The sequence below is a fragment of the Condylostylus longicornis genome, unplaced genomic scaffold (assembly GCF_029603195.1).
Source record: "Condylostylus longicornis isolate FDR11 unplaced genomic scaffold, ASM2960319v2 ptg000049l, whole genome shotgun sequence".
Taxonomy (NCBI): Eukaryota; Metazoa; Arthropoda; class Insecta; order Diptera; family Dolichopodidae; genus Condylostylus; species Condylostylus longicornis.
The window spans coordinates 6,923,371-6,945,248 of NW_026578018.1; the positions used below are offsets into that span (position 1 = coordinate 6,923,371).

General features: G+C 24.2%; 4 protein-coding genes across 5 annotated transcripts; 3 read left to right on the forward strand and 1 right to left on the reverse strand.

Moving 5' to 3' along the window:
- The first annotated feature begins 7,468 nt into the window (after positions 1-7,468).
- LOC129611412 (barH-like 2 homeobox protein) lies at positions 7,469-10,571 on the forward strand. The gene is made up of 3 exons (XM_055524555.1): positions 7,469-7,622; positions 9,558-9,969; positions 10,155-10,571. Exons 1-3 carry the CDS (start codon positions 7,544-7,546, stop codon positions 10,378-10,380), a joined length of 717 nt encoding a protein of 238 aa, XP_055380530.1. The 5' UTR covers positions 7,469-7,543; the 3' UTR covers positions 10,381-10,571.
- A 1,046-nt stretch (positions 10,572-11,617) lies between these two features.
- LOC129611289 (protein flightless-1) lies at positions 11,618-16,444 on the forward strand. The gene is made up of 6 exons (XM_055524355.1): positions 11,618-11,755; positions 12,453-14,204; positions 14,277-15,649; positions 15,707-15,857; positions 15,910-16,188; positions 16,243-16,444. Exons 1-6 carry the CDS (start codon positions 11,693-11,695, stop codon positions 16,375-16,377), a joined length of 3,753 nt encoding a protein of 1,250 aa, XP_055380330.1. The 5' UTR covers positions 11,618-11,692; the 3' UTR covers positions 16,378-16,444.
- Positions 16,445-16,592: 148 nt separating this feature from the next.
- On the reverse strand, positions 16,593-17,996 carry LOC129611290 (uncharacterized). The gene is made up of 4 exons (XM_055524356.1): positions 17,772-17,996; positions 17,162-17,218; positions 16,971-17,093; positions 16,593-16,899 (listed from the first exon to the last, which is right to left on the reverse strand). The coding sequence occupies exons 1-4, from the start codon at positions 17,867-17,869 to the stop codon at positions 16,725-16,727; spliced, it is 453 nt and encodes a 150-aa protein (XP_055380331.1). The 5' UTR covers positions 17,870-17,996; the 3' UTR covers positions 16,593-16,724.
- A 1,285-nt stretch (positions 17,997-19,281) lies between these two features.
- Positions 19,282-21,164, forward strand: LOC129611428 (uncharacterized). Of its 2 annotated transcripts, none has more exons than XM_055524572.1 (3): positions 19,282-19,405; positions 20,382-20,504; positions 20,581-21,164. In XM_055524572.1, the coding sequence occupies exons 1-3, from the start codon at positions 19,383-19,385 to the stop codon at positions 20,999-21,001; spliced, it is 567 nt and encodes a 188-aa protein (XP_055380547.1). In that variant the 5' UTR covers positions 19,282-19,382; the 3' UTR covers positions 21,002-21,164. The 2 variants fall into 2 exon arrangements, with proteins under 2 accessions (XP_055380547.1, XP_055380549.1); XM_055524574.1 differs by lacking the exon at positions 19,282-19,405 and adding an exon at positions 19,597-19,732.
- The last annotated feature ends 714 nt before the right edge of the window (positions 21,165-21,878 follow it).

Genomic DNA, 21,878 nt, shown 5'->3' on the forward strand with positions numbered 1-21,878 from the left:
TTTTTAATATTATGAATATAACATACATATCTTTGTACAATTGTGTGAATATGATTTTATTTTAAATATCTAATGTTTATTTTTCATGTTTTGTCATTGTCACGTACAAGAATATTATATAAGTGTATATTGTGATAAAATTATAAAAGCAAAAAAAAAAACAAAAAAAAAAAAATTGATGTCTTCAAAGTTAAAGAAAGTGGATAATTTATTTGCCTTACAATCCTACAGACTTTTTTAACACACTACTCATATCCTCATTAGACATAATAAAAGATTTTTTTTTCTTTTTTAATTTTGTTTTAAAATCCAAGTATAGAAGAAAGAATAAAATAAGTATTTTAGTTAAGATTTATTTAAAAACGAATAATATTTTTATATTTTAAATAGAGAAAATTTTTAATTAAAAAGGGTTTCTAGATAATGCTCGTAGGTATAAAGGATACACCTACGATTGTAAAATTATCTATGATTGTAAAAAATATTTTTTTTTCAATTTTTGTGTTAAAATATGTGTATTTGTACAACTTATAGGCGCACAGTATATGAGTAATATTTTAATGCAATTAAAGTATAGTGTAACTTATAAATTAAATATAAAAAATAATTGTATCATAAATCTAATTCAACCGAATTCAATTTAAATTAAATATAATATATTTTTGTGTTGAATTTTGTTAAAGTGATTTCACTCGTATTTCAACTAAATTTATGCAGTACATTCGTGTTAGATAATGGTATACATATGTACATATTACCATTTTACAAAAAATGCAAACCTGAAGAAGTACATTACAGATTCGTTTCTATTTAGTCAAATGTTCTGTAGCCAAGGTCTACATTAATTTAATATTTGTTCTAAAAACATCCAAATTTTTCAAATTTACAACTATTATGTCAATACATACATAAATACATACGCAATATAATCATAACTTTAAAGAAAAAATTCAACTCTTCTTTTTGTATTTAAAAATCCACAATAAATATTTTGTAATTTTCTTTTATTTTAATTCTTTTGTTAAGTAATTATTTAGTAAAATTTTTTTTTCTTTATCATTTGCATCAATTATAATTATAAATAATAAGGAAGGCTTATTTTATTGAAAACTCTTGAAAGAAAAAAAAAAACCCTTAAAAAACCGAATACAATTAAAAAATGTACACTAAAAAATCATTTATTGGTATGTTTTTTTTTTTTGTTTTTTCATTGTACAAAAATAATGTATACTTACAAATATCATTATTTTAAAAAATTTATAGATACTTATTTCACGTATATTTGAACTAAATGCGAATGTAAATTTTTATTATTTATAATAAATGTGTTGTACCGTTTGTAATATCAGAAAAACTTTGAGATTGTAATGATAATAAATTTGATCATTTGTTTTAGATAATAATACAAGGGATACATTTAGTTTAAGATCTAACAGCCTAAACAATTTTAAGGTTTCTATTGGCACACAAAGGATTTGAATAAAATTTGATTAAAATTCGAGGTATAAAACCTTAACCGATTCAGTTTGACATATCAAAAGAATATCATCTAATTCTGATCAGTTCTGTTCGTTAAGTTTGATGTCTTTTAAATCATGCCAAAGGTATAATAACTTATTTAACATTTTAAACTATTATCCTCACAAATATCTTACTGTTATCAAGGTTAATATCATATTTCATCGTTTCTTTAATTGATGTATGTATGCTGTAAACATTTTATTTGCAATCATATGGTTTTTACATATAAATTAAGGTACAGATAATTTCACCCCTTTGTAAAAATAAAATAAAACGATTTTGTTTTTTGTACATACGTTTCAGGATTTCTCAATAATGTACTTGTCTCAGTAAAAAAAAAAAAAAAACGCAAAAAAAATATTCAAAAAATCAAGTGTAGTCACACGTAATCTTGAGTGTCAGTTAAATTGGAATATAATAAGGATAAAATTATTGAATAACATATTTTATACATCCTTTAATGCCAATATATTATTTTTTGTATTATCTATATTTTTTTTTTTGATATTTAGACTTTTGCGTATTTATTTCATATTTGTTTTTTTTTTAAAGGATTTTTATTATTTGAGGTTACACAAATTATCAAATAACAAAAAAACTTTTTATTAATTTGCCTTTATGTACTTGAATCATTTAATATTTTTATTGTTATTCCCTTTGTTTTAAAAGTGTTCTTTTAAAAACAAAAGTTTAGAAATTGATGGAATGAAGGGTAAATTTTTAAGTAAAAGTTTTATTTTAATGATTTTGGTTTGTTCCTCTTTCGTTGTTAACTTAAATATTTAATTTTTAATCTTATTTTATTGATTATTTTATTTTTAAAGAATTCCTTTTATACGCAATTTATGCAAAACAATATTCTGTTTCGTTAAATGGCTCATGTTCTCTTATACAAATTATTATTCCAAATACGAATTTAAATATTAAAATATTATAATTAATAAAAATTATGAAGAATATTTTAAATTTAATTTTTCAACATTTAAAGAAAGTGTTTGCTACATTGCAGTATATAATAATAAACTACTCAGTTATAGAATCTGTAATTTTATAGTTAAATTTAATATAATGATATTTTAAATGTTAGACAATTTCTTCAACATAATTAAAATCTCATACATATCACAACCAAAAATAATATCGTATCACAATTTAAAAACAACTTGTCGCTTTAAAATTACATTTATCAAAATTTAAATAAAAATATAAAAAAATTCTTTTCACTAAAAAATTTTTTTTTCTTTTAACAATGTCAAAAGGTAATTTAAAGGAAATTACGTATATCCTTTACAATAATAAAAGTATACAATAAATTTTAAAATAAAATTTTCTTAAAATTCTATAAAATCTGAAATTCTTAACAAAAAGGAATCTTATGTAAAGGAAATAATTTTATGTATGTATGTATGTATGTGAATAGTTTATATACTCTTGCTCCTTATTGTGAAAAAATGTAACATTTACATATTTCTTGATTCATAGTTTTGAACTTTTATTTCCGAATTATATATTCGAAAATAGCAATATTTTCCGAATTATAAGCGATTTCGCGGTAACTAAAATTGTATTACTAAAGTCGATACATACATAGTTAATTGGTATTTAATACGCGCCGGAAAAGTCTCTCGATTGCATGTTTTGTCAGTAATAAAATTGTAATATAGAATATTTATATAAGTACTAAGTGTTTAAGTGTACAAAACTTTAGATCTAGATAATAGGCTTTAAAAATATGTACATATGTACGTATACAAGGTAAAGTGACATAACCCCTGCAGCTCAACTTAGCTAATAGCAGCGAATTGTGAATAGTATTTCACAATGCTAGACATTGGGATTGACTTAAATTCTAAATGACGACATAATTCAAAAAATATTACTTATTCAATATAACCTAAATTAAGTAAAATTATATACAGTAATAATATAATCTCGATGTTAGAAATATTTTCATACTATATGTACAATCAAAAGATTACCTAGATATAAATTTCATAAAATATCTTTAATAAAATATTTTTATATAAATTTTTGTATGATGAATATTTTATGATTTTAATTATAATTAATAAGTTTTACTTTGTATAACATCATGCAATTTAATATGATACACGATATTTATTATAAAATAAGTACAAAAATAGTATCTCATTAAAATCTAAAACATACATACGAGTACATATATTTTTTTTTTATAAATATAAAACCTTTTATGAAAAAAAGCGCACAAAAATCTCTATTCATTTTAATATTTTGTTCATTATAAAGTGTTAGAAATATTCAACGTACATCTCTATTATAGCTTAATGCATAAAATCATTCACATAATATATAATATTTATACTTATATAATGGGAGTAATGTATTTATCATTAAAAAAAAATAATCATTTTCAATCATTTTAATTATGAAAATTAAAATAAATCTCATACATACTCTTATTAAACAAAACATCGTTTTATTATTTCAAAACTTCTAGTTATGCTTATTTAATTTTCCATTATGTTGCTCAGGTATTATATACGAATCAGTCGTATTATCTGTGTTATATATGTACGTATCTTTATTTATTATATTTTAATTTGCTTTAATTCTTCTATTTTATATCTATGTAGTATATGAATTTATGTACGTGCTTGTATTCTGTAATCAGTTGCATTATACATATATTATGTATGTATACATACATACTACAATATTTAGAAATACGTCTTTAAAAAGGATTTAAGAATAACGAAAAAAAAAACTTAACTGTAATTAAGGATCTACTATGCCTAGGGTGCATATAACAGCATAATAATAATTTATATTTGACTTTTATATAACATTTTTACTCTTTAAGTTCTAAACACATATTTTAATGTTATATTTTTTGTACATTTGCACGTATACAATCGCTACAAAAATATCCAGAAATTAATGCAAACTTAAAATATTTTCATTGTTTACTATTAAACGTAATATTTATAGCAGCAGTTTTATTTAAGTTAGCTTTGGTACATTAAATAGTAATTATATAATGTTACTAATATTTGATATGATAAAAATTTAATGCATAAGCATCGTGTGATGAGAACGATGAGTAAGATAGTAGGATCGGTAACTATCACTATCCCTTATTTTAAAATTTTTGTAGTAAAGAAAATGTTGATACGCAATTCAGATTACGAGAGTAAATAACCGTGACTTCAAACAGTATTGCTACAATTGCTACAATAGCAATTAAAATCAAACAGTACTGCTACACATTTAAATTCATAGAAATTAAAAATTATAAACAGAATTGTGTGTTAATACTTTAATAATACTAAAATTTTTAATTAAGGGAGTATTACTGCAATTATGAATTCATAGCGTATACTTATTCTATCAACTCTAAGTAAAAATATTATAATTTTTAAAAGCCGTCTTTATGCTACTAGTTATTACATATTTATATTTCTAAGACTTATACATAGAGTATACATGTTACATTTTTGAATATTGTACGAGTACAATCAATTAAAATAATAAAATTATTCTCTATAAACTAAATCTTATTATATCAACTTAATATATACATACATACATAATATTAATTGAAATAAATGGTAGGCTAAAAGATCATAATTTCTAGGAGCAATCATATTATTTTTATTATATTTCTTTTCTAGTTTTTTTTTTATATTTTTTCCTTTTTTAATTTGAATAAATTATGTGAAAAAATTTAAATAATATTTTAAATAAAACGAACAATATATAAATATGATAGAAATCATAAAAACACACAATAAATAGTTATTATATAAATATGTAAATGCCATCAGCCACACATATATAAAATATAAATGTGTGCGTGCATCTGCATATTTAAATATAAATCGCATTTATATTCTTAAATTATGCACAATAAAATGAATTAACTTCAATTTATATAATAATTATAATATTTTTGTTCTTTTTAAAATGTTTCACTCTTTTTGTTCTTGTTCCTACAATCATATAATATACAACAATTAAATGCGAAATAATAACAATTAGAAAACATATTATAATACAAGGATATTATTATTTCAAATAAAAATATACAAATTATGTATGTATGTATATGCTATACGTATATTTTAAAAGGACCTTAAATACATTTAAAGCAAAAATGAAAAATAAACAATTACATTTACATATTTTACTTCTTTTTCTATCTTTATGTTTTTTTTTTTATTTTTTAAAGGACTCTTAAACAAATTTTAAGTAAAGTAAAAGGAAAAAATAAAATCAAATGCATTCCAGTATTGTTATTTAGCGAAAAATGAAAAATTAAAAAATCATAAAATCAAAAATCAAAAATAAATAATATCAACAAAAGATATAAAACCTTGCCAACCATATTAAAAGGTCCTTTTTTATTCTACAATATAAGATCCGCCCACAAATACACAATTTTTATATGTATACAAGTACAAAAATTACAGTTATCCAATTGGATGTATAAAAATAATAAGGTGGCGGCATTTTGTATATTAAATTTTCATGTTATTTATAATTTTTGTCTTTTTTAATATAGGTGTAAATGATGTTGATTGATTTATGTAATATGGTTTTTAATATTATACTGGAAAAGTTAAGAAAAAAAAAAGTATAAATTATGACTTTTCATTGACTGCATTGTTTGCAATAAGAGTGGTATTTTCATTGCATCAAAATTCACTTTTCAATCAAAATCCGTTCTTGAAATCCATTTAGGCTGAACCGTTTTATACAAAAATATGATCAGCTTTTGAATTAAATTCGCTTCAAGGAAATAGACCCGTTTTAGGAGTTCATTTTCAATAATATTTATTTCAATAAAAAGCAGACGTCCTTTAAGTATTATATTATATATCAGTCCTTTTCCTTTTGGGGAACTAATATATTCCTCAAAATTGTATTGTAGAAGCAGGATCTACAAGAAATGTTCATTATATGTTATGTATATTTTAAAAGTTCTTTGAATAATAACTTACAAATTTAGAAATTATTAATAAAATATTTGCATTTTGTCATATTTGCATTACTTGGATCTCGGTCATATGCTGTTCACATCAAATATTTTTTACTAAAAATTTTTTTTTTCATTAAAATCCTTATTTAAAGCTATCTCCTGTGTATAACGGTATAGTAAAGATGAAATGTGTTTGGGTACATCATCTGAGAAAAAAAAAGAAACAAAAATAAAATAAAATACAAAAAAAAGTAAAGGAAAAAAAAAGGTTAAAAAAACGCAAAAAAAATGGTCATCATTATACAGTTATCATTATAAAATACAAGAAATAAAAAATAAAAATATAAAAAAAATATGAAGATTTTTGTTTTTTTTGCATGCTCATTTCTTATAAATATTTATTAAAAGTCTGACGATATACTTAAAAGCAATTTAACGTTTCTGTAATAGAGGAAAAAAAAAATAAGAAAAAAAAAAAGAAAATAAAAAATAAATAAAAAAATATCATTAAAATTATTTAAATTTTTTTTTCTGCACACATCTACATATACACATACTGTACTTATTTATGTAATTTTTTATATCCTTTTTAAAATAATTTTTTTTTTTCAATTTAATTTTTAAAAATGTTTCTTTTTACTGCTGCCTACACTTGTACATTTTCATTTTATTCGAATAAAAATATTTAAATTGATTTTAAAACCACTGATATAGAATGTAAAATTGAATTCGGAAAATTTAACATAAGGAAAATAATAAAATATACAGAATAAAAATAATAATTATCTCAATGGATATCGAATATTTATGAATAAAGTGTATGTGAATTAAAAAAAAAAAAAGAAAAAAAAAATTTGAATTTGAAAAAGAAAGAAATTAAATGGTAAACGTTTAAAACTTGAATATTGAATCAATTAAAGAATAATAGAATATCAAAGAAAAAAATAATTAAGAATTTATTATGAAAATTTAGAATTAATTATTAAAACCATAATATTTCCAATAAAATTTAAAATAATTTAATTTTTAAAAAAGCTATATTAAAATTAAAATGTTATAAATATGCAAGATAGTTCAAAATCATTTTTAATAAAAGATATTCTTGGTGAATTAATTAAGACTGAAAGTTCAAATGATGAAGGTAAAAAGAAATTTTTTTTCTTATTTTACATATTCTGTATAAAAATATGATAATTAAATCTAAATTTAAGAAAATATTAAATATAAAGAAATTTAGATTTTATTCATGACTTTCAAATATGAAATAATTGTATAAATTATTAAGTAACATTTCTATATTAATAACAATATTATTGAATTTATCAATTAGTAATTACCTAATAATATATTTTATTTCAAAATTAAGATTTTTAAGAAATATATGTTATTTTTCATTTACATCCCATTTTAATTAATCACGTATGTGTTGTTTTTTTTAATTACTCGAGCCTATATTAAAAATTTTATGTAATTAAAATTCGAATAGAGCTTAAACAAGAGCTTAAATTAAAAGTAAATAACCTTATGTTAAATAATTTTTAATTTTATTTTTAAAAAATATTGAGATCAATTAACATTTACTTTTAAATTAATGTTTTTCAATTATGAAATTATAAATAAAGGCTTATTGATTCCACAACTAGTGCCTAAAATTTTTGTTAATTTGGAATAATTTTTAAATAATTTCAAAAATAATCTTAGTCATACTTTAATTGGCGGATATTCGTACATAGTAAAATTTTAAATCCATATACATGCATACATTTAATACAATAGAAATGATTCTTAATATTATAAAATTTAGCAATTAAAATATTAGAAAATTGAACTTTTGAAATGAAAATTGGGTCGTTTAATGAATTTTAAAAATTTATATGAATTTAAAATTTGCTCCAAGATATAGAAATTTAAAAATATAAGAATGTACATATAATTGGAAATAGAAATATGAATAAAAATTACAATTCAAATTTTGTAGCAAATTACAAAACTAAATAGATTAAGATCATTAACACCCAATTTAAGCATTTAAATTGCTTATAAATTGAATAGTATAACTAATGTTACTCGAAAATTTTATGTTGTTTTCAAAATTAACAATTTTTTTTTTTATTTTTGTTAGATTAGTCCGTAACTTATTTATTTTTTATAATTACTTTTTGTTAAATTGATTAAATTAGATTTTTATTGTTATTATTATATACTACTGTGATTATTATCATAAATGTATTATTAAGAGTATTATGTTAATTAAATGTAAATACAAATTAAATTACTTAAATAAGACCTCTATTCAGATTGCGGATTGATAGGATAGGATAGGAAATCTAATATTAATTAGATTTAAAATAATATTCAAGAAAAAAATATATTAGAGTTCTTTAGAGTATTAATATTAGTATATTAATACTATTAAGTAGGGGTTGTGATTTTTTTAAAAAATGAATTAAGAGATCTTTTTCTAATAAAAGATAAATGCATTTAATTATGTGAGTAAAGCGAATTTGTAATTAAATAAAAATTTTTTATTCCGACGGATGTAGTTAAGATTTACATATTTTAAGCAAATTTTTTTTTTTTTTCATATTATATAAGTATTATGTTTAAATATTGTTTTTGTCTAAATGAAAGGAAAGATTGCATCTGTGATTTGAAAATTTTTCATTAATTTTTTTTAACTTTTGATGCAATGAATTAAATTTACATCAAATACAATTTTTGAACATACTTAAAGCTACTTAATCTATGAAAAAAAATTCTTGTAAATTTTAATTTCATTTGCCTCTATAAAAGAATTAAGTAGAGAAGATTTCAAAATTATGGAAATGTATAATTATTCTACCAAAACAAAATAGCTGATCAGTTCATTTTAATTGAAATTTAAGTTTTCTTGTTAATTAAGTTTTTAACAGTAGATGATTACAATTAATAAAATTTACTTAATTTTAATTCATGTTCTATTTTCAAATTTAACCAAATTATATCTAATCACATACATACGTACATAAATATTCAAATTTAGTTGAATTATATTTTAAACAATTTTATATTATCTTTTCATATTAATTATTTTAAGATGATCCAGAAATCTTGGATGATAATATTGAAGTAGATGTAGAAGATCAATCATCATCAGATACAAATTATTCAAATCCAAGTAAATTATGTGGTAATAATATTAATATTGTTCGTCAACATCAATCTCATCATGATCATAATGGTAATAATTTACATATGTTTGGTGATTCAACAACATCAAATATATTACTATCAAATAGTAATGAGCAATTACTTAAGAAACCAAATACAATAACTAAAATAAGTCGAAAACCTAGAAGACGACGAACTGCGTTTACTCATGCACAATTAGCATTTCTTGAAAGAAAGTTTCGTTGTCAAAAATATTTATCTGTAGCTGATCGTAGTGAAGTGGCGGAAACTTTAAATTTATCTGAAACACAAGTCAAAACATGGTATCAAAATCGGAGGTAATTTAATTTTACAATCATGAAATTTAGCAAAGCTTGTTTGTTTAACATAAAAAAATTATTCAACGCCAGGTTGTTGATTATTTACAATATTTAATTCTGTTAGAAAATTAAACTTCTTGTTTTGTGCCCACAGCTTTGTCATTAAATTATATTTTGTTAAATATTTATGAATATATTTGCAGAACAAAATGGAAACGACAAAACCAATTACGGTTAGAACAGCTACGTCGACATGCTTCCGTTGAAAAAGAACGTGCCAATAGCGAACAACATCCTTCTGCAACTTTACCTTATTGTACAGCAGCACTTTCTTCATATTCTTCAAATTCTTGTACTTTATTAACAACAGCAGCGGCTGCGGCAGCTATTTTTCGTAATTTAAGCTATGATCCTGGATGTCCTTTCTAATATTTTATTCAAGAACAATTTGATATTATATTATATTACTGTAACACATTCATGTAAAATATTTGCATCAATTATGTATGTCTTTCAGGATTAATATAAAAATCATACGTAATGTTATATTACTATTATTATTATTTTTCCATCTTGTTAAAAAAAAGCAATTCTGATAAAAATAATGTAAATTTGATATTGTAAATATATTTTTCTTACTATCAAACAATAATGCGTACTTTTTGGAAAATTATTTACATACGTTATGTAAATAAAAAAAACCTTTGAATCATTCTAGCTATAAACGTCCCGTTATAAATACTTATATATTTGCATATACATACATATGTACATCCCTGTTTGCATTGCACATTTTTTGTACTTGATACACTTTTTGGGTTCTATTTAATGATGTACTCGTATAATAGATTCTAATTGAATTTATTATTTATATATACATATGTATATATGTATTTAATTAGTAAAAATGATTGATTTTTAATTAGCTGTATTTAGCTATGTACGTACAGTAAAACCTTATCAATCTTATTCGTGTTTAAGTAGCAATTACATAATAAGTACATAATATATGCATGAGCAAAACACATACATATTATGTATGTATATAAATGAGACTAACCAGACTTAAGCGAAACTACTGTTGCGAACTTAACCGACGGTGATAAAATAGTCTATATCCTACTTTATCTCTGGTGATTTTTTTATGCAAAATACTGATTTTGCCGCTGTTTGTATTTTGCAGACTTTATTATATTATATAAAAAAACTAATATTATTCAATTCGGAAATTTCAAGACGGAGAACAGAAATCGTTCACGGTTTACACTTTATAGTGTTCGCTTTATGTTTATATACACTTTAACATAATATAGTGAAAGAAAGCTAATATATGTGCACTTTATATAACGACGAAAAATCAATTTCATTTAATTTCGAGTTGACTCCGTCTAGGTTTAGGGGTGCAAATTTCAACAGTACAAGAAAATAAAAAAAACGAATCACACTTAAGTTAAAATACTTTTGGTCTCCTAGAAGGCCACATATTACGCATATTATTACATGTGCCGTTTTTTTTATAATAATAGTTTCTGTGTGGTTTTCTCAATTATCCCACCCTTTTTTTTATTAATTATCCGTAAATGTTTTCCTATTTTAGGATGACATTGACATAAATTTGACGTTTTTGCAAATTTGTAACGTCAAAATGACAGTATGTAGTACGAAAACGAAATGTAAATGTTAAAATTTTTTTTAGTATGCTTTGGAATCGGGAAGGATAAAAAATTTATAATTTTTTTTTATGGCGAATACGGGTGTGTTGCCTTTCGTTAGAGGAGTGGATTTCTCAGAAAATGCATTTGGTGTAAGATTATTATTTTGTATACATAGTAAATTTTGTATTTGCGTTTTTTTTTTTATCAAAAATGGTGTGTGAAATATTCAAAAGTGAAATAAATACTTTTCACATTACATTCACATTTTTACAAATGAATTAGTTGTCACTAGTTTAGTCAGTACATTTAAGACAATAAAATATTAAAAAAAACAAAACAATTGCAATATGTATGTGTATGTACATATTGTTTTCAAGTGTAATACTTAGATAGTCAAGTCAACTTTTTATTTAAATGATTCAGAATGAAAAATTATCTGAATTCCTTGATTTCGTACATATTTCACATTAATATGTATGTACATATGTGTACCCATATGTACTACAAATTTCATACTTTCTAAATAACCAATCTGAAGATTTAAAAGTTCACTCAAACAAAAATGAAGAAATGGATTCATCAGACATTTTGCGTATATATGTATATAATATACTAATTTTATACAAATATGTTAATTTTTAAGTTTAAAATGAGAATTTATTTTTATGTAGAACAATGAACTGAAACTGACCTGTTCTGTCAATGTTTTTTTTTTATTAAATGGCCTAGAAAACTATGAAAGTGAAATGAAATTTAATCAAATAAAAATGTGCGCAAAACTAGCAATTTTGATTATATTTATATTCCTGTAAAGCATAAATCAAATAACATTTCCATTATTTTTAGGGAGATCAATTTCCTCAGGCTGTGCGCCTTATGTCACGTGTCCAGTGGCTAAAATTAGATAAAACTTTTCTGAATGAAATACCAGAGGAATTGGGGCATTTACAGAAATTAGAACATTTGTCATTGAAAAACAATAAATTAGAAAAAGTATTTGGAGAGCTTACAGAATTAGATCGCCTTCGTTCATTGAACTTGCGACACAATAATATAAAGTCTTCTGGAGTTCCTCCAGAATTATTTCATTTAGACGAACTGACATCATTAGATTTGTCTTATAATCGTTTAAAAGAAGTGCCAGAAGGGCTTGAGAAAGCAAAGAGTTTACTAGTGTTAAATTTAAGTAATAATCAGATCGAAACAATACCGACATCTTTGTTTATACACTTAACAGATCTATTATTTCTGGATTTATCGGACAATAATTTGGGAACTTTACCACCACAAACTCGACGACTGGCAAACTTGCAAACTCTTATTTTAGCGAATAATCCTTTGGAGCATTTTCAACTAAGGCAGCTTCCATCTTTGCATAATTTAGAAGTGTTAAATATGAAAAACACGCAACGAACGCTTTTAAATTTTCCAACTACATTAGATAGTTTATCGAATTTATCAGAATTAGATCTTTCTGAAAATTCTTTGTCAAAAGTACCAGATTGCATTTATAATATCATAACCTTGAAGCGATTAAATTTGAGTGACAATGAAATAACTGAATTATCAGGAAATGTGGAGTTTTGGCAAAAGTTGGAGATTTTGAATTTATCTAGAAATCAATTGAAATCACTGCCTCCAGCTCTTTGTAAATTAGTTAATTTGCGGCATTTGTACTTAAATGATAATAATTTAGATTTTGAAGGAATACCTTCGGGAATTGGAAAACTTTTCAATTTGGTAATATTTTCTGCTTCTAATAATCAGTTAGAAATTCTTCCTGAAGGACTTTTTAGATGTGGGGGCTTAAAAAAATTAAATTTGAGCTCGAACAAATTAATCACTTTGCCTGAAGCTATATATCTACTCTCAGATCTTGAAGAATTAGATTTAAGCAACAATCCAAATTTGATTATGCCTCCTAAACCTAGGGAAGCTGGAAAAGGAGCTGGAATAGAATTTTATAACATTGATTTTTCATTGCAAACACAATTACAATTAGCTGGGGCGAATATACCATCTTCGATTCCAACAACAAGTGTTCCCAAATCAGATCCTATTGCAAGGAAAATACGTTTACGTCGGGGTCCAAGAAGTGAATCAAATCAAGATTCGGCGAAAATTTTGAAGGGGATGAAAGATGTAGCACACGACCGTCATATAAATGATGGTATTAATGATGAAATGTCTGAAACCATAGGAGAACGACCGGAAAGTTTAAAACCGAAAAGGTGGGATGAATCTTTGGAAAAGCCTCCATTGGATTATTCCAAAATATTTGATAAAGATGATGGACAGTTACCAGGTTTAACCGTTTGGGAAATCGAAAATTTTCTTCCAAATAAAGTTGATGAATGTACGCATGGTAAATTTTATGAAGGAGATTGTTATATCATATTAAAAACTGGTTTTGACGACATGGGATCATTAAATTGGGAAATTTTTTTCTTAATTGGAAGTCAAGCCACACTTGATAAGCGAGCTTGTGCTGCTATTCACGCTGTCAATCTAAGAAATTATTTGGGCGCACGTTGCAGAACTATAAGAGAAGAGCAAGGGGATGAGTCAGAAGAATTTTTAGCATTATTCGATACAGGAGTAAGAATTAAAAAAGACAATATATTTTAATTATATTTGCAGACAATATATTTTAATTATATATTATTTTAGATAACATACATTCAAGGTGGTCGTACAGCTACCGGCTTTTACACTTTTGAGGATTCTACATATGTGACACGTTTTTATCGGGTTCACTCTGATGGATCATCAGTGCACATGGAACCAGTCCCAATTTCATATGATTCACTCGACCCAAGATTTAATTTTATGTTAGACGCCGGCTTGAAAATATTTTTATGGTTTGGAAAAAAATCTAAAAATACACTAAAATCCAAGTCTCGCTTGATGGCTGAAAAAATAAATAAGAATGAAAGAAAAAATAAGGCTGAAATATTGCAAGAAAATCAAGGTTCAGAGAGCTCAGACTTTTGGGAAATGCTGAACGTTATTCCTGAAGAAGTTGCCAAGAAATTAATTCCAGAAACCGTTTCAGAAGATTTTGAACCTGTATCTCCGCGATTATATCAAGTACAACTGGGAATGGGATACTTGGAGTTACCTCAAGTTGAAATTCCCGAAAAAAAACTTATGCATACTCTGCTAAATAGTAAAAATGTGTATATACTCGACTGTTTCATTGACATGTTTGTTTGGTTTGGAAAGAAATCAACAAGACTGGTAAAGGCAGCAGCTATAAAACTGTCTCAGGAATTGTTTTCCATGATCAAGAGACCGGAACATGCCTTAGTAACTCGAGTACAAGAAGGAATTGAGACCCAAATTTTTAAATCTAAATTTATTGGCTGGGACGAAGTGATCGCTGTTGATTTTACAAGAACGGCAAATTCTGTAGCCAAGACCGGTGCAGATTTAACGAAATGGGCTAAGCAACAGGAGACACGGGCAGATTTGGCAGCTTTATTTTTACCAAGACAACAAGCCATGAATTTAGAAGAAGCGCTTCAACTAGAAGAAGATTGGAATTACGATTTAGAAGCAATGGAATCATTTGTATTAGAAGGGAAGAAATTTGTTCGTCTTCCTGAAGAAGAACTTGGCCATTTTTATACTGCAGAGTGTTACGTTTTCTTGTGCCGGTATTGTTTGCCAGTTAGTGATGAAGAGGGAGCTGACGATCCGAAATTTGCGGAAGATGAAATTCAATATGTTGTTTATTTCTGGCAAGGTCGTGATGCAGGTAATATGGGTTGGTTGACTTTCACTTTTACTTTACAAAAGAAATTCAAAACAATGTTCGGCGATGATATAGAAGTTATAAGAATTCACCAACAACAAGAAAACTTAAAATTTATGTCACATTTTAAAAGAAAATTTATAATTCATACGGGTAAAAGAAAAGATAGAACGGAAAATGAAAAGAAAGCAGTAGAATTTTATCACTTAAGATCGAACGGGGGAGCTTTGTGTACTCGTTTAATTCAAATTAACCCAGATGCTGCACATTTAAATTCAGCATTTAAGTAAGAAACTAACTGCAAACATATTTAAAACAAATTTTTTCTAAAATAATTTTTTAGTTATCTTTTATATGTTCCATTCGAAACAAATAACGAGTCACAATCTGGAATTGTTTATGTATGGATTGGTTCAAAGGCTTCTGCAGAAGAATCAAAATTAATTCAGGAAATAGCTGAACAAATGTTTAACAACCCGTGGAACACTTTGCAGGTAAGTTATAAACGAAACTCGGATTCGTCTTTTTTTTAACTTAATATTTTAGATTTTAAATGAAGGTGAAGAGCCCGAAAATTTCTTTTGGGTAGCTTTAGGAGGTCGCAAAGATTATGAAAAAGATGCAGATTTTATGAATTATACTCGATTATTTCGATGTTCCAACGAAAAAGGATATTTCACAGTTGCCGAAAAGTGTTCCGATTTTTGCCAGGATGATCTGGCTGATGATGACATTATGATTTTAGATAATGGCGAACAAGTATTTCTTTGGCTTGGATCCAAATGTAGCGAAGTGGAAATCAAGCTCGCTTATAAATCAGCACAAGTATTTTTAGATTTTTACAAAAAATCTTTTTTTTTTATCTGCTAAATTTTTTAGGTTTATATTCAACATTTGCGTATTAAGCAACCTGAAAAGCCGCGCAAATTATTCTTAACATTAAAGAATAAAGAATCCAAACGATTTATAAAATGTTTTCACGGATGGGGAATGCACAAAAAGAATCCAGATTAAAAATAATCTGATCCGTTATTAATCAGATATAATTTAAAAAGCAATATCCATATAACATAACAAATTAATTTTGTGATCGCGAACACAAAATTTCGTATAATAATATGTATGATAATCTATTTAAATATTTAAGCAAAACATATTGTATTATTTTTGTTTTATATAAAAATGCGATAATTGTAGAATAAGTGACTTTATTTAAAAAATTTCAAATATACGTTATTTAATTAATATGGCCCAATCATTTTATTTAAAACTTTATATAAACTTTTTTTGTGATATCTTATTTATTGCAAATTTTGATATTGTCCATATACATTATATAAATAAAAATTTTAATTAGTAGTTTATTTTGCTAATTTATCGCAATCGTTTATGTAATCTGTACCAATTTTTACTATAGCAGCTCCAGTTCCAACACCTAACACTGTTGCAAGTGCTGCATTATCATTAGGTACACCGCTCCTTATCATGGCCCATAAAAGTACAGAACCCAAACTAAAAAGTACACTTCCCAAAGCGCTACAAAAATATTTTATCCCATTAAATGATTTCAAATTATTTTTTATTCTACATGAAATTTTTTTTTATACCTATAAGCAACTTTTTTCTGAGAAGATGATGAACCAATGTGAGGTCTGTTATAAAGATATAATGTGGTGCCAAAGATTGTGCTCAAAAGTAATGCGTTGGTAACATCTTTTTTTGGAATCAATCTAAAATTATTTTGTGCGAGAAAAGCATATTCAATAGGTACTTTATAATGAAATTTTAGAATTCTTACTTTGCACCAAAACTGGGGTTTACGACATTGATACCTAACACACCATAGCTAACAAGACTGAAATAATTTACATCAGTTTTGTAATAACATTCTATTTGCTTTATTATTCAACAATAAAAGCCAAAATTTAAGAAATATTTTAATAAATATAAAGTATAGAAAATTTAAAATTTACCGAGTTCAATTCTAAAACACCTATGTATGAATGTTATGTATACCTTTTCTGGTATATTTATAAATTTCATCACATCATCATTCATCAACATAATATTATTATAGCATTGTATATTTATAGTTCCATGTAGGATTATGCATAAACATATATAGATATACATATTATATAAATCGACACTTTTGTATTTTCTACATAATATATTAAAATGCATATTGTATATGCATACAGCAATATATAAACATTGACAATTATATGCTATAAAAATAGATTATTGATTATAAATACACACCGGTTAAAAATCCTAGTTAAGTATCCATTTTGAGGAAGGAAAAGGGATTTTCGTGAATCAAATAATAAATCTTTCCAGCTATTACAAAATCTCTAATTTTGGCTTTTTTACACTATTGTATATAAATAATATAATTTAAATCTTACCTAGTTAATGGAATATAATGATGAAGTACGTTATCCCTTGTAAATGGTTTCAAGCCCATTTTTTCACATAATTTACACGATTTCTTTGGCTCAGTCATTTTATTTGATATAAAAATTTAAAGAATATTACTTAAACACGTTCTAACACAAAATGTCTAGCAAATTTTAATTATGTAAGAAAATTAAGACATCCAAACCAAAACTCTTTTCACATTTCATAAATTTTACTTATGTATGTATATATTTTGACAGACGTTTCGGTAAAAGCTTTTGAATGTTGTTTTTGTGTTACATCATTGTTTTTTTTTTAGTATTTGCTTTTTGTCAAAAACTAATTAAGTTGTGAATTTGACCAATAGTTTATTTTGCGCGCTGTGGTAGAAAAGAAGGTAATATAAAATAAAATAACCAAAGTTCGATGAAAATTTTTTTTTGATTCAAAAAAGCTGTGCTTTATTAAAATAGATTTATATTATTTAGAGTGGCAGTATAAAAAGCATATTAAGAGCAAAATTGAAAAACAACTCCTCGAGTTTTCATTTTTAGATTGTCCCAGAATAACTTTAAAATCAAAAGAAGCTCAATCTACTATAAAAATTAATATTTTTATGATGAGAAAGAAAAGCAAGTATTTTCGTTCTAGTAGTCTCATTTTTCACTTATTTTTCTAAAATGATTGTCAAAACTATCTGAGTTTCAGAACTCCAAATAAAATCCAAAACAAAAAGATAGGAAATCCCATTATAGAGAATTGTAAAGATAATTCGTTCAACAGAAAATATTTGGATGAAAAGATGCAACAGTAAACATCTGCAAAGATGCAGATTCTAGTTAATATGTAAGAGAAACAAAGAAGAAGAAAAAGGAATGAATAGCACAATAGACAATTACAACAAAAATATATATAGAATTACAACAACAATATAACCGCGTGTAAACACTGAAATAAGTTGTGTTTTTTGGTTAGTTGGTTGCGGTTTTCATGCAAAAACTTTTATAATATTTGTAATATGATATTTTTTTGTATGCTGTTTCCACAATATGTATTTTATAGTAATTTCGCTATAATGTAGATGCACCTTTGGCTAATATTTGTACATACGAGTGCCTTAAAAACTGCATTACAAGCAAAAACTAACTGTAATTATCTTTAAGTAGAGATTTTTACAATGTGAAATAAATTGCACATTATTGACATATATGTATCATAATAAATTATAATTGATGCAATTGACATACTCTTTTTATACACATATACATGCGTATGTATACTGTTATAACTTTAATTGTTAATAATAATTTTGTAAAGATATATTGTATACCTTCTTAACATATTTTAATAACTGTATAAAAATAATGTTAATTTTTCTTTTTCAATAATTCAGTTCGGAATTATAAGTTTATTTTTTTATTTTACATTACATGCATTTCCTCTATTTCCATTTATACATGCATAAGTTAGTTTAAGTAAAGTGTGATTGCTATTTTAGGTTTAGTTGAGTTTTGACTCGTTAGGTGTAAACAACATAATACAGTACAAATTTTTTATAAATTAAAATTTTTATATTTTAAATCAAAGTAATATAAAAAAATTGGAGTTTCATTAAAAATATGTTTAATATAAGAAACAACTGGTAATAATAATAATTTTTTATATTTATTAATAAGAAATGTTATACATATATATGTATATAATATTTAACAAGAAATGTTTACAAAATATTGTTAACAACATCAAGGAAATAAATTACTCTTATTTTTTAAAGTTAACAGAAAAAAAAACATAAAAGCTTTACTACATTAATACTCGTAAGTTTCGGTTGAAAGGTGTAAAAAAATGTAAACCTTAACTACACCAATTATTTGTAACGCATTGATTTTATTTTTGTTTTATTCGTAAATATTACAGTTACTGACCGTAATGCAAAAATAAACAAATACCTACAGAATTATATGTGTATGTAAGTATGCTCATGTAGTTACGTTAACATTAATACCATGGCTAATATAGAAAGTGAATGTTTAAAACATGTAGTTTTATACAAACATACATACATACTTACATACATACATATTTTGTTATTTAATTTGTTATTATATCACAACACTTCAATACTGGTGTATTATAAAACATAAAAATCGTCAATTGATTCACGTAATGAAAGTGAAATTTTTGTTACCTTTGATGAATTGAATATTACAAGTAAAAAAAAAATAAAAACAAAATACAAAAAAATATCAATAAATAATTTAATTTTTGCAAAAAAAAAATACGTATAACACATTTCTTTTAAACACGATTTTGAAAATATTTTTACAACTTCGATTTATTACGAATTAAATAAAAGTATACCACCTTAATTATAATTGTGTAACTAATGTTATACACAATTATATAATATTTGTGTTGAATTTTTAAACCAGTTTTGAAATTTAGCCTTAACCCAAACTCTTATATAGTTTACATATTTTTATTTATTGCTATACTTTCAAATTGTTTTTTCATATTTGTTTACATTTTATACATTTGTTATGTTATACTATGATACAATAACACTAAATCAATTCGAATTTCAAATATTTTAAATTAACTATTGTATTCTATTTCAGGTTAAAATATTTAAATTGGAACATCTTAATAGTTGTGGTAATTATATTATCGAATGGTTTAGAATTATGTAATGCAAAACCAACGCAAATTGATGAAAATAATGATACAACATTAGATTTAAAGTATGTAAAATTATTAATGTTATTTAATTATATGGTAATAGGTTTTTCATATATTCTTCCATTTTAATAATTGCAGTAGTGAAGATACATTAAGAAAATTAGAAGCATTAATTGAAACAGTAAGGAAAATTAGAGCAGATGGTGGTGCTACTATTGACATATTTGAAAGTTCAACAAATCAAGCAAGTGAAATTGTAACTGTTACACCAATACAAGAATCTTCCACGGCTGATGCAACAACAACACAAGCGCCTACAACAAGAATAACAACAACAACAACAGAAGAAACAAATCTTGCAGATTTAGAAAGCTCATTTGGTGGCTTAGGAAATGTTAGAGAAATTAAAAAACCAGAAAAAGTTAATGGTTTTTATTTCTTGGCCGACGTTAATTCATTTTTAGAAGTAGGTGATGGTGATGAAAAAGTTGTTATTAGATATAATCCAAAAATTGGAAATCCAAGTAATTTTATACCAATACCAGGAACAAGAACTTAAAAAATTATTTATATACCATCATGTAATTTAGTTAATATACAATATATTGTATATAAATTTGTACATTTTGTATATAATTTAAATTATAATATTTTAATAAGGTTTATACGGACTAATTATATATGTAAAATTCCCAATTTTGTGTTTGTAAATTAAATTATTTTACAGGAAATTTTTAATTTAAATTTATTTTATTAATGTTAAAATGTGTATTTTAATGCAATAATTGCTTATACATATAAAATTATTAGTTAATTAAATCTTTAAATTTTTTGTTTATTTCACGGAAGATTTGTAAATATTAGAACTTAAAATAAATAATTTTTATAAAAAAGTAATTCATTTTTGTAATTATTTTATGTTTGATTTAATATACTTTATTTAGTTTTAAAATAACGTTTTAAGGCCACCCTCATCGTTTTAAGACAACTTTATGAAAAAATATATAAAATAAATACTGTATTACTGCAATTTTCGAGCCCGGGGTTTGTAAAAAGGCTATTTAAAGCCAATTTACTTTATTACTTTTTTAAATTACTTCAATATTGTATGAAAATATGAAATTTAATTATTAAAATAATTAGCTTTATTATAGAATTTGATTTAAAAAATTTTACCATATTATTTATAATAATAAATAAGTTAAAAGCAATCAAATGTAAAATGTACAAACATATAAATTTGTTTATCTACTGTAAATCTTCCTGATAGCATCTTCCTGATAACATTGTTCCATATCTACTGTGTAAAGATATATCCTTATATGTGCTGTTTAGTTTTTTACTCTTTGTGAGCCTTTTTACATTTAAAATACATTAACATTTATTATAAACGTATACAATACAATAAATTTTACAATTACGAAAGAATAAAATAT